This window comes from Ammospiza nelsoni, chromosome 2 (assembly GCF_027579445.1).
Source record: "Ammospiza nelsoni isolate bAmmNel1 chromosome 2, bAmmNel1.pri, whole genome shotgun sequence".
In the NCBI taxonomy this organism is placed as follows: Eukaryota; Metazoa; Chordata; class Aves; order Passeriformes; family Passerellidae; genus Ammospiza; species Ammospiza nelsoni.
In genome coordinates, this window is record NC_080634.1 from 45,892,651 (window position 1) to 45,908,782 (window position 16,132).

At 38.1% G+C, this 16,132-nt stretch overlaps 1 protein-coding gene across 1 annotated transcript in view; it reads left to right on the top strand.

Annotated features, from left to right (window-relative positions):
* Positions 1-13,087, top strand: part of CUL5 (cullin 5) — a 31,647-nt gene extending 18,560 nt beyond the window's left edge. Inside the window, exons 10-19 of the mRNA XM_059493283.1 lie at positions 681-788; positions 1,378-1,442; positions 3,466-3,598; positions 4,140-4,271; positions 4,884-5,007; positions 5,752-5,927; positions 6,046-6,207; positions 6,874-6,992; positions 8,222-8,345; positions 9,458-13,087. Of these exons, the coding sequence (XP_059349266.1) occupies positions 681-788; positions 1,378-1,442; positions 3,466-3,598; positions 4,140-4,271; positions 4,884-5,007; positions 5,752-5,927; positions 6,046-6,207; positions 6,874-6,992; positions 8,222-8,345; positions 9,458-9,652 (1,338 nt within the window). The 3' untranslated portion in view covers positions 9,653-13,087. The remainder of the gene's footprint in view (positions 1-680; positions 789-1,377; positions 1,443-3,465; positions 3,599-4,139; positions 4,272-4,883; positions 5,008-5,751; positions 5,928-6,045; positions 6,208-6,873; positions 6,993-8,221; positions 8,346-9,457) is intronic.
* Positions 13,088-16,132: the final 3,045 nt, after the last annotated feature.

Consider the following 16,132-nt stretch of genomic DNA (forward strand, 5'->3'; position numbering starts at 1 on the left):
TACATGAATGGAAATAATTTTTAAGATTTGTGTTTAGAGGTCCAATTTTGGTCCACTGAAAGTTTTAAATGTCTTTAGGATAACTTTTTATTTTTTGTTTTCAGTTGTGGCTTTAGAAAGTGAATCTAATTTGCAGAAAAGTTATAAATTAAGTGCATGGGTTGTTTATACAACACAATTATGCTAGAATCTTAATTTTAAAAGCCTAATCAGTTTTCCCAGAATTATAACTTCTTGATGAAATTTGACATTTGCTTTCAATCTAAGAGTGGTTGTTCAGTGTGGAAATCATAGGGTTTTTTTTTCCACTGTACTTTTTCAGCTTTTTATCATCTTTTTTTCCATAGGGTGTAGGAGACCTAGATGGCTGCAGCAGTTAGAATGTGGCATTTGTCTTTTATTGATCCTTGAAAATGTCCTTTAAAATAAAACATTACTGTATAGTATTAGAAAGTTAGGGTTTAAAAATTTTTTTTCCTATATTTGAAATACTATCCTGAAAGTCTGTCTTTAAGCCTACATGCTGTAGAGCTCTTCAATCCAAAGACTGAAGATAAAATACAAATTCACAGTATGCAGGTTTTTTAGGGTACAGTATTTTTACAGATTAGGAAATCACATGTATGCTCACCCTGAATTCTGTGGAGCCTTGGTTTTTTATTTGATTTGTGCCTCTTTAGGATTCTGAGAAGTATGTAGAGCAATTGCTCACGCTATTTAATCGGTTTAGCAAGTTGGTTAAAGAAGCTTTTCAAGATGATCCAAGATTTCTTACTGCCAGAGATAAGGTATGTGTTTCTGCTGGTCTTTTGTTCACTATAAGACTTGTTGCAATTTATGTTATGATGTCTCCAAAACGCTTGTGTGCATTCACTGTTAAATTTAGAAGCTCTATTAAATGTGCAAACTAAAATATTGATGAAACTTACTACCAACTTAGGAGCTTTCAATTTCTGTTACAGCTGCATAAAGTTGCATATCTTCAGCTTTGTAATGGTGTAGAGCACATCAGAAGATGATCTTTGTATTGAGAACTGTGATGTCCAATTCAGCAATAATTTGCGTTTGGAATTTACTTTGTATTTGTGTCATGACTTCAGATGTGCAACATGCTCCATGTAATCCCTTGCTAAGTTGTTGTTTAAAGGAAACTAGTATGTTAGTGGAAAAGAGGAAAACATCCCAATAAACATTCGCAGTTTATTGGGAAATTGAGTCATAGAATTTGAACTCTCAAACTGAAAATAGAATCTGCAAACTTTGGGCTAATAAAAAAATTTGAATTAATTCCATGTTACAGTAGTGTAAAAAGAGAGAAAACTTTTGCAATTCATATCAGAAATGGAGTGAAGCACCAATAATCTAATTATTTTTCAGGCATACAAAGCAGTTGTGAATGATGCTACAATATTTAAACTTGAATTGCCATTGAAGCAAAAGGGGTAAGCCGTAAACTTTATGTGAATCAAGGTTTTTAAAATGTCTCTTCAAAAAGTAATGCTGTTTTTAAAAGGGCTTTGTGTTATTTGCATTATAGAATTTCAGATTGCTTATTGACCTCTGGTAAGACTCTCTCTGTGTGGAAGCGGATCAGTGAATAGCAGCCTGGTTCAACTTAAATTTATTTGTAGTATTTGGGGATCTGTTCTTTTACACTATGAGTCAGTTTGTTAGCTGAAGTTCATAATGGTTTCCTGGATTATTAATTTCAAAAGCCTCAGCTCTATAACTCTGCCACAACTTCAGCAAAGGTCCTGGGGAAAAATGAGGCAGTAATCTTGGGAATAACTGTGGCTGATTAAGGTGTATCCATCCACAAGCTGTTTTCCACCTCCTCTTGTGCCAGTTGTGAGTGTGACCTGTCCAGCTGTTGCATTTTTGTTTCAGTGCAGGATTAACCAGGTTAGTTTAAACAACTTCCAGTAGATTAGGCAGACCTGCGTGACTCAAGAAGAAGGACCATGCTTACAGAGCCTGCTCTGCTAACTCAGCCAAGAGAAGGTAGCAGTCAGTTATTGATTGTTAATATTTACCGTGTGATGTGCCACTTGAGTAGGAACTTGTGTTTATTTAGGTGCTTGGGATGGCTTATATATAGTTTGTCGTCTGATTTACTATGGAAACAAAGCTTTTGTAGCTGGGCTGCCAGCTTCCCTTTCCAGTTGCTTTTAGTTAGGGGTGGATGGTTATAAATATCTGTCCAACGTCTTGGTTCATATTTTGGGTTTGGTTTTGGATAATGGCAAGCCAGAATAGAGATTAGTCTTTCTCCTTGTATTTATTGGAGGAATGCTGTCACAAAAGACTAGATCCCTGCTTTGTATACTTTGCATAGATGTAGGTAAGGTAGAGGAGTTTCTTAGGTATCTTCTAATAGTTTCCTTTCCTCTCAGACCATCCCAATTGATACCTGGTTCAAACTGTTTCACTCCTAAAGTGAACCCAGCCTGTGGTTTCTTAGAAACCACTGTAATTGTGATGATCTTCTGTTCAGCATTCTTCTTCCTAAGCACTTTGAAGTTGTCTAGATATGCAGCCTGGTTTGAGCAAAATGAAACTTCATCTTCCTTAGTTTTCTGTAACAGCGAAAAGACTTGTGATCTGCTTGTACTTCAAATGGTCTTTAGGAGGGCAGAAGACATTAGCCTGCAAGCTGCTTCATGAATTTGAAAGAAGGGCAAGTTGTCTGAAGAGTGTTAGCTGTGTCTATACTAATTGATGAGAGGCTGAAATAATGAGCAAGAAAAATGGATTCTTGAACTTGCTGTGGGCCCTTAAGTAGCAGTCAGGTTGGTGCCATCTGACTCTAGGAATAGGGATTGGTCCTTGCCATTTGGTTTTATTCACCAGTCTAGACACAGGTTTGGAGCATGACCTGTGCTTGATGAATTTTGAAGAACCACAATCTGTCTTCTGTGGCATCTTGTTCAACTTTAGTCTGCATTTAATCTCCTAGCTGTTAGTCCATCCTTTATAGCTGTGATGAAATAACTTTATCCTGTTACTAAGTGTTAGATGGGTTGAGTCTGTGCAGTCTGTGAAGTGTGGTGCAGGAGGCTGCTCTTGAGAACTCATTACAGCATACTGAGGAGATGAGTGAAACATTTCACTGTAGCATTTGTTAATTCTTTACTGGAATATTTCTTTCCATACAATATTTTGTTGTTTCACACTGTAGTTTCACCTGTATACTTCATTTTTACAGTTCTAAAATTGTAATTAATTAAAATAATCTATAGAAGCTTTCTGAAGCTGAAACTGCCAAAAAGTTTGGCAGTATTTATTCTTTCAAGAAGAAAGGGTGTTATCCCTGATTTTTCATTAGTTTAACGAGGATATAAATTCACCACCAGGATCCTTGCCAAGGGGATCAGGAGAGAGCAGTCTGTCTTGTTAACAATGTGACTACTCCAGAATAGCAGGATGCTGTATGGTTTGAAGAAATACTGTTCTTCTTTTATCTAGTGTTGGATTGAAAACACAGCCTGAATCCAAATGCCCTGAGCTTCTTGCTAATTACTGTGACATGTTGCTAAGAAAAACACCACTAAGCAAAAAACTAACCTCTGAAGAAATTGAAGCAAAGCTTAAAGAAGTGGTATGTTTTTGCTTTTTATTTCACAATTATTCTGAAGAAGGAATTTATTTGGTTTAATTTATTTCCTTATGTGGTTTGAGGCCTTGATCTTCAAAAGCAGTTGTGTGGGGTGTGATAGTAGAGAAAAGAGTTTATTTTGTTATAAAGTGTGTGTGTGTGTTTGAATATTGTAAATCATTTGGTGTTTCATGTCTTCTGTGTTGGTTCACAAAATTGGTATATTAAATTAACACCTATCTGAGACTGTAACATATTACAATAACTGATATTTGTCTAGAAGATAATACAGGGGATTTTCACATACCAGTGTCAATGTCTTCTTTGATCTAAGATAATTTCTTGATGTTTGAAAAATTAAGAAATTGAAGGTGTGATATTATGAAACATTCATTGCTGATGCCTATGATAGTGCTAACACAGTTACTCTTAAGGCAATGTCAAGTAGCCTTTCTCTAGTCATAGTCTGCAGCGCCATTAGATCAGCATTCAGACTTGTCTGGCTGACAATGCAAATAAATATATTTAACTCTGTTTTTGACAGCTTTTGGTACTTAAATATGTACAGAATAAAGACGTTTTCATGCGATATCACAAAGCTCACTTAACGAGACGTCTGATATTAGATATATCAGCTGATAGTGAAATTGAGGAGAATATGGTGGAATGGCTCAGAGTAAGTAGCATCACATCTCTCTTTGGTTGTGTCTCATGCTTGTGATTAGTTAATATTCCACTCTTGAACTTAAATATCTTTCTTGCTTAGGTGAGTTTTATCTTTAATAGCAGGCCCCTCAGGGCATCTTAATACTTCCCTTCTATCACAGTACTTCGTGGAAGTAAAACTCTTTGGCTCTTCTTTAGTCGTGCCAGTGACAGATTTTAAAGTATTTCACATACAATTATCTAAAGGTTTCATATATTCCATATAAGCAAAATGCAGTGTACTTATTTAATTATGTAAATAATTTGAGATGCATTCTAATTTTGAATTTTATTTGCATGCCTGAAACATTCCTTCAAATTTCAGAAGTCATGGATTCTTTAATGCATGCATATGTTCTTCAGCACTTGAATTTCTTTAAAAGAATCACCATATGCCCTTAAGGGATAACTACTTATGATTTATGCAAAAAACCCTTTATATTGTATTGCAGATTCACTATTACTGTAAAGTGATGATACCAGTGTACTTCTTTATGCTTTTTATTTATTCGAGCTTATTATTTTAAACATAAAATTTTTGTTCATAGTTTTCTGTGTCATATTTACTGTTCTGTTTATGTAGGAAGTGGGAATGCCAGCAGACTATGTAAACAAGCTGGCTAGAATGTTCCAGGATATCAAAGTCTCTGAAGACTTGAACCAGGCCTTCAAAGAAATGCACAAAAATAATAAGCTTGCTTTACCAGGTATTGTTTTCAAATTATTTGCTACTTTTTATTTCTCTTAGTGAAAAATAGCTCAGTTAAATCTTAGGTTAAAAATAATGTCAACTGCGGGTTGAACACAGTCTCCATGGCTCTGTTGCCCCTAGATTGGAATTGTCTGTAGACCCTGCGTTCTCCTGCAGTTGATACTAGAGCTGTATCACTCTGTGAGTTGTTTTGGGTTTTTTTGTCAGCAGCCTCATAGATAAAGATTCCCTTCGCTTGTAGACAAATTGCAAGCAGGGGCTTGAATTGGCATCAGCCAGGTGAATGCCTGAACTACCTCCTTTTATGCCCTCATCATTCTTCTAGTGCTCTATGCTGTGCTCCTCCTTCATCTGCCAGCAGGAGAGCTGGATGCATGCTATGGAGAGCATAACTCACATTCTGAGATTGTTTCACTGATGAGAGAGGCTGAGGAACATCAAGCATTGGACCTGCCATGCTGAAAACCCTTGATAGTGCTTATAAGCATCAGCTGTAAAGGTGCACCAGTGTTTAAGGAGCTCTGCAGCAGCAAGAGATAAAAACAGGTTTTGATCAGTGCTGCTGGCAGAAAGCCAGTGGTGCATAGAGTGCCTTAATGTTTCAGTGGGTAGACACCCTGCAACTTTCTGAAAATTCAATCCTTCATAATTGTGTTGAGAGTAGGAAAAAAACCCAAAACATTTTGGTATATCTATCTGTTATTCCTGGAGATTCATATCATCCAATATCATCTTACAGCTGACTCTGTGAATATTAAAATTTTAAATGCTGGTGCCTGGTCCCGAAGTTCTGAAAAGGTGTTTGTCTCGCTGCCCACGGAATTAGAAGATCTCATCCCAGAGGTCGAAGAATTTTATAAAAAGAATCACAGTGGTAGAAAACTCCACTGGCACCACCTCATGTCAAATGGAATTGTAAGTGTGTAGTTTTCATTGTATCAGTCTTAATGACTGCACTCTCTGTGTATTTATGACAGTAAGAAAGCTTGTGATTCAGACAGGCTTATAAGTAAAATGTTCATCCTCTTCACAGATAACATTTAAGAACGAGGTTGGCCAGTATGACTTGGAGGTTACAACATTTCAGCTGGCTGTGCTGTTTGCGTGGAACCAAAGACCCAGAGAGAAGATCAGCTTTGAAAATCTTAAACTGGCAACTGAGCTCCCTGATGCAGAACTTAGGAGGACTTTATGGGTATATCCCTTTCTCTTGAAACAGATTGCTTCTTGATTTTTGTACTCTGAAATACTGGATTAGTATTTTTAAAGCACTGCCTGATAACACTTTAAAATGTGAACGCCTTTCTTGGTAATTAATCACTTGTAGTGCTGGCTCCTTGCACTGCTGCTGGACACACACAGCCTTTACATTGACATGTTCTCTCTACCCAGTGTTACTTCACAAACTTTGGGAAACTGCAAGAATTTTTTGACCATATGCTGTCTAAAGCAGAAAGTTACAATTGTGTATTGTCAAGTAGGTTTGGTCTAACTCTAGGAAATTAGTGACACCTGGTAAATGTTCCTTAGAAATAACTTCAGTGTTTGCTTTAGCATACTACTAATTATTTAGCTCATGAATAAAGAGAGAAATCACGTAAGTCAGACTTGACACCACTTCTGTAGCCATGAGTTTGTGTGTTTTACTACTTTGTATGATTTTGCTTATACTAACCCATTTCAGAAGGAGATTTGGTAAACCATGTCCCCGCTCTGATATTACTAGTTCCAAACAAGGCTATGTGGTTCCCTCACTACAGTCAGTATTGTAGTGAATTATGGTTATAGAAAGTAGTTGTTTCCATTTAGAAAGTCTGGTGTTTTATTTTCATTCTTTCTCCCCCTTCCCTTTTCTCTGTAGTCTCTTGTAGCATTTCCAAAGCTGAAACGTCAGGTTTTATTATATGAACCTCAAGTCAATTCACCCAAAGACTTTACAGAAGGAACCCTCTTCTCGGTGAACCAGGAGTTCAGTTTAATGTAAGATGATGTTTGAAAAGTAAAATAACAATGTACTGTTTTATAACTAAAGGAATTCACTTTAACTTAACCTTTGCTCTTGAACCTAGACACATGCTTTGCTGCCCTGCACTCACTTATTTTGGCAATAGTTTTGCTTCAAGTAGTTGATTGATCACCTCCAGCAGCCCCTTCAAACAAATGTTTCTATAATTCTAATTTTTGTGAAATTAAATTTCTTACACACTTAGGGATGAAGTGCAAAATTAGAGGCTTTGCTATGTTCCAGTTAGCAGTAAGTCCATAAAATTTCATGGAAGACAGCCTCTAATCACAGCAGTAGTGCTGTATTGATTATCATACACACACACAAGTTCAGAAACAATGATAAGTTAACAAAAAGGAAGTGAAGCTGCTTAATGATGTAGTGTGCTGTCAAGAGCCAGGATTTTTGGTGTGGCTCTCCCCAGAGAGGAGTGTCTTTATTTCTGTGAGAATTGCAGTACTCTTTTATTGGTGTTTTGAAATCCTTTGAGCACAAGATAATACAAAGAGAGAATGTCTAAGTGGTACATACGACGTTCAATGTGGTTTACTTGCTTATGCTTGCCTCCATTCTCAATGTCTATGATGAGAACTGGCTCCTTGCTAGGAACCTCAGATTCTGTGCCTCATTCTCAGCAGCAGCTGGACATCTGGATCTGTCGAGAAAGAGATAAGTGACGAATCTGCTTTCCTGGGGCTTAGTTTGTTGCCCAGGACCATAATGCTTATTCCTGTCATCAGGATTCTGAACTTTGGGAAATGATGATAGGACATGACAGAAGACACAGGCTGTAGAGAAAGTTTGTGGGTCACCACTGAAGAATGTCATCACCTTTCTTTGTTGCAATAGCTGGGTTTTGTCCCAGACAGTTCTTTGATGGAATATTAACTATCAGTATTTCCTGAACTTTGTTGTAAAACCTTCCTCCAAAAACTCTACATTTATGTAATTAAATTGAAATATATTTTTCTGAAGTTCTGTGGTTTCAGCTAGCATTATTTAGATTTCATTGTGCAGAGACATTGGCATTGAGTTTTGATCTATCAGCTCTCTCGCTGCTGCAATGCTAATAACCTATAAGTATCTGATCTGTCATGGTACTTGTTGCTGCTGTAGTTTAAGTTTAACAGGAATTCTATGATTGAAAGTGTTGGGGTTTGTATGTTTTTTTTTGCTCACTTTCATGCAATACAACTTTTTTCAGAAAAAACGCTAAAGTTCAGAAAAGGGGCAAGATAAATTTGATTGGTCGATTGCAACTTACTACAGAGAGGATGCGGGAAGAGGAGAATGAAGGAATAGTCCAGCTAAGAATATTGCGAACCCAGGCAAGTAACCTGCCAGAGGAATACAAAATTCCCCTATTTCTTTTGTTGCATTGTCGTTACTGTAATTTGTTGTATTATCATTACATGCTGCCCACCATTGGATGTTGATGTATGAAATGGGTGCCTTTAAATGCCACTGGAAGTCACTTCTGCTGTATGACTCTAGATCCTTGTGAATACCTGATTCTGCATGTGTGTTCATGCACTTAACAGCTATCAGCCTCCTGTTCTGAGGTACCAGGTCATCATCTTCAAAGAGGACAAAGCAAATGTTACACAAGTGGTGAAGGCATACAGTGTGGGGTGGGTGACAGCAGCAGATTGGCCAAGTTGACTGACACTGGCCACCACCATGAATAAACAGCATTGCTGATCTTGAGATCTCTTTGATCTGTATGAAAAGAATAATCTTGGAGGTGGAATCATGCTGTAGTACAGTACTATGACTTCTCCTTAGAGGAGAAGTTGAAAAGGGCATCTTAGCTGTACAAACTGCAGCTTCCTGCTCTGTGGTTGATAGTCAGCTACTCATGCCAAATCTTTTGAGCTGACAATTTTAAAAAAGCCTGAATTTTTTCAGGCATCAGGAATCATTACATACAATGGAGTCTAATTTTGCCTTCAAGTTTCAGGTCTGTTCTGTCAGTCAGGCTGGATTGCAGGCCATGCGCATTGTGGGTTGTACCACCTCATGTAACACGATGTAACCATTCTGGCAGCAGCAGGGTTAATGCCTGGTTGTACTTAGGAAATGAATGAAATGTTAACAAGGTATATCACGAGTCACCTAGTGAATTGCAACTTCTGCTCAGGGTGTGAGTTAACATTTGGTTTTAGTGAGTAATTCACACTCTAGATAAAGGATTTAACTGCTCCTTTGACTGGAATTGTCTTACATCTCTTTCATCTTGCCAGTGCTTCATTCTTTTCCTTTATCAGCTTCTTTGTAAAAGCAGTTCTATACAGGCTAAAAAAATGCGGTGTATTTCTGATTTCTAAGGAAAAATACAGATTTCCTTGCTGTCTTTCCTTACCAGGAGCCTCCTATTAATGCTGTGTTCATTTTGTCACTTCACCCAGGTATTTAATTTTTTTTTCTTGTGCCCCACTAGGAGGCTATCATCCAAATAATGAAGATGCGCAAGAAAATTACTAATGCCCAGCTTCAGACTGAACTGGTAGAAATATTGAAAAACATGTTCTTGCCACAAAAGAAAATGATAAAAGAGCAAATTGAATGGCTTATAGAGCACAAATATATCAGAAGAGATGAGTCGGATATCAACACCTTTATATACATGGCATAATTGGAGGACTCTGCGGGATGCTGAGAACATCAATGGAAGGGTGCTTGGACAGACAGCTGCAACAGTTTGTGCTGCAGAAGGACTTGTTTTGATTTTCGTTACATATTAAAATCCCTGCCTTACCTTACAGAGGACTATATTTTGCCAATCTCATTCAGCTAGCATGATGGCATTCCCTTCATGTTGCACACTTTTAACAGCATGCTGTTTTGTGGGAAACTTGCATTCATGAAGAGCCCATTGTGAACTTTTTAAAGTAGATTTGATTTACACCCACCAGGAAGAATACAGGTTTGGGTTTTTAGATGACCAGTACTTGCACAAGGAAAAAATATTCAAATATTCATGCACTGAGGAACTGCTATTAGTTTTGTTTTGGGTTTGTTTTTTGTTTTGTTTGGTTTTGATTTTTGGGTTGTTGGTTTGTTTTTTTTTTTTAATGCAATTAGGACTAGAAGTAGCACTTTCACTTTTGTGTTTTGGATCAACAGAGTAATGTACTGTCCATCTCTGATCCTTTTCATGTAATAACATTTGAGAGACACAAACACATGCATCACAACTGATCCGTATTTGTTACAGTTAAAACCTGTTTGCTAGAGCAGTGCTTCAATCTAGTAACTGGATTTTAATAATTAACATATTAAGTGACACAAAAGTAATTCCAAGTCATCGGTGATATTTTTCCCTAAACAAGAGGTCATTGTTTTTAAATTGTTTCCTGTAAACAAGTGGATATGTTGTTACCTTAATTTGGATGGGTGATTTGCTACAATCCTTTTTGACAAGGTAAAAGTTTCTTGAATGATACTTGACTCTAAAAGCAGTTTTCTTGGGTGGGTCTACTATAGGAACAGAAATATTAAGTGTATTTCCTTGTACATTTAATATTTATATTCCAAATATTTCAGTATGTCTTCATATATCAGGATGCATTAAAGAGTAATTTATGCACAACTCCCGCAGAAAGAGAATAACACTTGAAGATCCCTGTACTATTTCCTCAGTGGTAACTTTTATATACATGCAAGGTTAATCCAATTGGACTAGTCAACATCTTTATATGAAAAACAAACCCTCTGCTTTCCATTTGGTATCTGGTAGGGTAGGAAGTACTCTTCTAATGAAAATGATAAAACGCTAAGGAAAAATACCTTGTTCAGTGTATGTAGAGAGAGTGCCAAACACACACCAGGAATCTCAACTTCTTAATGTTACCTCTTCCATTCTCAATCATCTGAGATAGTCATTTGGCACTGCCCTACTCTCTGCTGTTCTGAAATGTCCCAGCACGTACTGGAGCGATTCCATGAGTCATAGGAGCAGAGTGCCTGTCTTAGGACAAAGGTAAGTTGCGCTTTATTCAGTTCTGTATGAATATTTCTTCTATAAATTACAAGTGTGTGAAGTTATTTTTTAATTAACCAGTTGAACTATGACATCTAAAGGCCTCATCTTTGATGATGAAATGGAGAAGAGGATAAAATTAACTTTAGTCAAAAAAGAAAGCCTTCCAGTAAGTAAGAGGAGGAGTTTTACTTTCACATGGTTACAGTAAAGTATGCAGGAGGAGTGGTTTAAAAGCAACTCTCCAAGAATGGCTGTTGGCACCCTTAAGCAGGCTGTGTGCTCTGTTACTAATGTAAATGCCAGTGTGACTGCCTGAGAACAGTGTATTTGGACATCTGTTTGAGTAAGAAGTTTTTGGTAGTGAGGGTTTCATGACAAGAGATTGAGAAATCAAGGCCTGGCCAATTACAATTGATTGAAATCCTATAGCTTGTGTTCCATGCCTCTATTGACACTCAAAAGTAGATGCTGTTTAAAAATATTTCATCTTTTATGTTGGCCCTGTGGTGTTGCAATTCAGAATCAAAAGGAAGTGGTGCTCTGTGTAGTTAACCAATGAAACTATTTGAACATTAGAAAACAAAATTCTAATAAAACACTTTGTGCTGCAAGACTTTCAGTCTTTGTAACTTTAAAGTAATAAATGTTTACTTGGGATAACGGGGAGAACATGACAGTCTGAGCACACTCTTCAACATGAAAAATTCCAACCCTAACCAGAGAAGCAAGGTGTGAAATGGTCACATGGAAAGAGCTGCCAAGGGGATAATGCTAATTTTGAAGCCATTGGTTAAATTTGAGAGAGAAGTTTAAGACAGATACAAACTCTTTAGGAATCTGGAATGTATGCAGAAAGGAAAAGCTTGCTAAAAGCTAAGGAGCTACACATTCCCTCAACTAATAAATACAATACAACCTGATTGTTACCTATACATTTCTGAAAACCTGGGATGGAAATACAGTTGGTAATGTGCCTATGACGTGGTCATTTTTTCTTGAAATATATACCAGAAATGGATGTCGGGTTTTTAATGAAATCTAAGACAGACACCAGCAAATTTGTTAAAGATGCAGAATCACGTTTAGCATCCTTCATCAGGTCACTTCATCAATATGCACTTAAAACTAGTATTACCTGGGGCACAGGGAGATACCTGGGGTAAGCTGTTCTTTTGGGGAGGGTAGAGTTCAGATCTAAATGAAAACTGTTCTTCACTTGCAATATGGCAACAATGCACTTTTAAGGCTGCAATTTTTAGCTAAGAATATATATGTCCAAAGACCTAGCTTAAGGAGGTGCTGCATCTGAAAAACATGTTGCCACACACACTGCCACGGTGAATAGCTAAGGAATGAAATCTGGTATAGAAGGGGCGGGGGGAAATCGCTCATAATGGGTTTAATTAAGAAATACTGTTAAATCTTTCTCTGTCCCAACAACTTGATGATAATCTCAGTTTCAATTCTGAAGTCTTCCATTTTCCTCTTTCCACAGTTGGTGTCCCTAGCTCCTACTTTTACTCATTTATTTTTCGTTATGACTGTAATGCAGTTACATTTCCAAATGACAGTGTGACTTTCTCATTTTCATCTTTTTAAAATTAATATAAATGTTCTGAATGTTCACATCTTGCATTTATCTGCATTGGGATGCCATTGTCCTGTAAAGTGCAAATTTTAAAAATACAATTGGCAAAAAGATTTGATAGTTTTACAGAAAGATTTGCTATCTCAAACTGTTTTCTATTTTCATCTAAATGACTGGGATGCTATCTTTGTAATTCTTTAAGGTCATATTTGTGAAATAAACAATACATGAAAGCTTTCCTGTCATATACACTATATGTAGTCTGGAGTGTTGAGCAAACTCGGGTTCCTGAGTTGTAATAACTATCTCCGTATGGTATTTACAATTTTGAATGTGTGCCACTACCAAGATAATAATGCTGTACAATTTTGAATGGTGGTAGTTTCTGTATGGCAGTCCAGCTGAACTATTTTGATGTACTGCTTAATTTTTGAATTTTATTTTTTAAGTTGTATAATTTATTTTCTTGCAAAATAAAAATGTAATTTAAAAGACTACTCATTTAGCAAGGTATTTTGGTGTCTCACCCTACAAAATTTTTAAGTTGAATTCAGGTGCTGCTCCTAAAATTGCCACTGTATGTATGAAATTTGCCTGACTTCAAGTCCCAGCAGATGTTATGATCAGAGTAATTAAAAAACAAAAGTGGAGACTTGAAATTCTTTTCTTGGTAAAAATTTTTACGAATGTAAGATTATATGTAGAGCTATTTAGTCTTCTGAATTCTATTAAAAGATGAGCTGTAGTCTTTCAGTCAGTGTATCAAAGCCTACCATGCCAAAAGTGGCTGGGAGTTGCCTAACTTAGTTTATGGCATTTTTAAAAAGGTTATGTTTCTGCAACTCACAGGGATGAACTTGGATTGCCGAATGTTTTGGTTGATTTGTCTCTGAAGTGATTTACAAGGTGCATCACTGAAAGTTACTGGTGTTGCTGCGAGGACCTTCAGGGAGCTGATCCTGCAGTAAATCGTGATGTGGGAACAGTCACTTGCCTGAAGGAGTGCTTTTAATGTAATGGCTTTTCTTCTCTGATTGTTCTTGCCTTTTAATGTGAATCTCTTTTTACGTTTCAACTCTGTTCTTTAAGTGCATCAGCTAACCATCGGTGTTTTGTGCTCTGGTACATGCAGGGTTTAGAACTATTTGTATGGAATAAACAGCTATTTTTGAGTGGATGCTCAGTACTGTGCATGGCAATTGGCCAACTGGCAGTTCATGTGGGAAGAGTTTGATGGCAGGTTGCTATTATTTCCAAACTTTTTTCCCTCTGTTAGGGCAATATATAGTCTTTCCCAATGCTTTTTCAGGAGAAGTTGTTCTCTAGAAGCCAATTATTCCAGGAGTTCCTTGGCTGAATTAACTCTTACCCCTGTAAATTGATCACAGTTTAGGTAGAATCGTTGACCTAAATACAAAAGGCTTAACCTGGTTCATTCTTCTAATAAAGTGAGAATGTGGCTTTATTTTCTTCTTTGCTTTACCTGTCAACATGTAATCATAGAATTGTTTAGGCTGGAAAAGACCCTTGAATCCAACTGTTAACCCAGCACTGCCAAGGACACCACTAAACCATGTCCCTGAGTGCCACATCCAGTAAGTCCAGGGATAGTGACTCACTTCCCTGTTTTACTGCTTGACAACCCCTACCATGAAAAAAGTTTTCTTAATATCCAATCTAAACCTTCCCTGGCACAACTTGGGGCCATTTTTTTGTTACTTGTTAGAAGAGACCAACCCCACCACCCCTGGCTGCACGCTCCTGTCAGGCAGCTGCAGAGTGCTGAGGGCCCCCTGAGCCTCCTTTTCTCCAGGCTGAACACCCCCAGCTCCCTCAGCTGCCCCTCACAGCACTTGTGCTCTTGATCCACTCCCTGAATATCTCAACATCTCTAGGTAGACATGGTGCCTGGCATTTGATCCTCATTTATTTTAGTGATGGAGATCCACTATGGAAATTCAGTTGGATACTGTGCTTCAGCTCCTGCACAGCCTTAAACACCTGTTAGAAAGAACAGCTGGAGTCATGAATGGCAGCTGCTGCTTCCCTCTGTGGATCCAGGGCATGGCCAAAACAAATACCAGCTGCTGAGCTAAGCAAGAGCAGCACAGTGCAACTTTTTAATAGTCTGTGACTGGACATCAAAAGTGACCTTGAAATTAGTACATCATAGTCAGTCTTGGTGAGAAGAGATGATGAAAAAATTAAATAATGTTAGCAGGTTATATCCCTGAAAAAGAGCTTTATACCGCAGGTGTAAAGGCAAGTTAAATGAGAATTTTCTAGGTTTTGTTCTACCCGTTTTCAGCATTACTTATTTCTGAAAAATATCTTCATCCAACCTGGATGTTTTTGCTATATGGTACATACATATTTTCAGAGTAAAACCTTCAGTTTTTCCTGAGACAGTATTTATCAGTTCCTATGTTATGTATGGTTTGAACTTGAAAACTGTGTCTAAATCAAAGGCTTAGATCACCTTAGAACATCAGCTACTGAGAGTCAAGGAAGCAAAGGAGTACAAATGCTTCCCTCGCCAGTGCCTGTCCCAATCAGCCTCTTGCCGCATGTCTGGAGAATCTTTGGATATATATGGAAAGCAAGAAGTATTTTACTTTTGAGAGCAAAGTGAAATCCTCTCTCACAGGCAAATGAATGAGATGTAGAACAGAAAATCGATTGAAGTAGTTTTGACAAATGTTAGTTCTACAATATGAAGATCAAATATTTAAAAAAAGTCAAGGTAGCAAATGGATGTTAACAGGTTGTTGAAATACTCTTGCTTTCTAGTGTTATATCCAAAGCCTGGTTCTTGGCATTTTTTTCTAGTTTGGGGTACAAGTGGAAGGAAAGGTGCAAGTAAATGCTTGTTTATGTGACTGGCAGACCTCAGCTCTGGGGAATGCTTCATTCACTTGTGGGTTATTCTAGCAGTATGCTAACGCCTTCAGGGACTAAAAAAGTGGTTGAGGAGAAGAGACGGATCAGAAACAAATAGAGAATTGCTTGTCCTAGACTGTGTGCTCCAGCACAATTCAGAGAAAGTAATTTTGTGTTCTGAACCTCCTCTGAGATACAAAGCTGGCGACCAGGAAAGATCCAGGCTTTTCCTGGCCTAGCTCTGTGCATGTTGGAGAGACAGGGTGAAGAGGGGCACCGTCAGGCTGGCAAACAGCTGTAGAGATTTTGGGCTGGCCTTCCAGCACAAATGCAGGTTCAGAGACGAGGGAGCGTGTGGGGAGAAGGCGCAGTGCAGCAGGGACCGTGGGACCGGGATGGGCAGCCTGAGCTCAGCTGGGCTGAGCTGCGTCGGTCACTCCGTGCAGGCAGCTGCTGGGACCCTTCTCGGCCACGCTTGAATTCTGAGCTAACCAAGTCCGGGGTTTATGCCATGGCCAGGCAGGAAGGGGTTTAGCGGGAGTTAAGGTGCTGACTCTTCTGAAAGCAGCACTCGGCTGCAGCACAAGGGCACGCCAGGCACAAAGCGTGCCGGGCTCAGCCATACTCGGCGCTTTCATCCCCACGGCCTTGGCGTGCGCAGG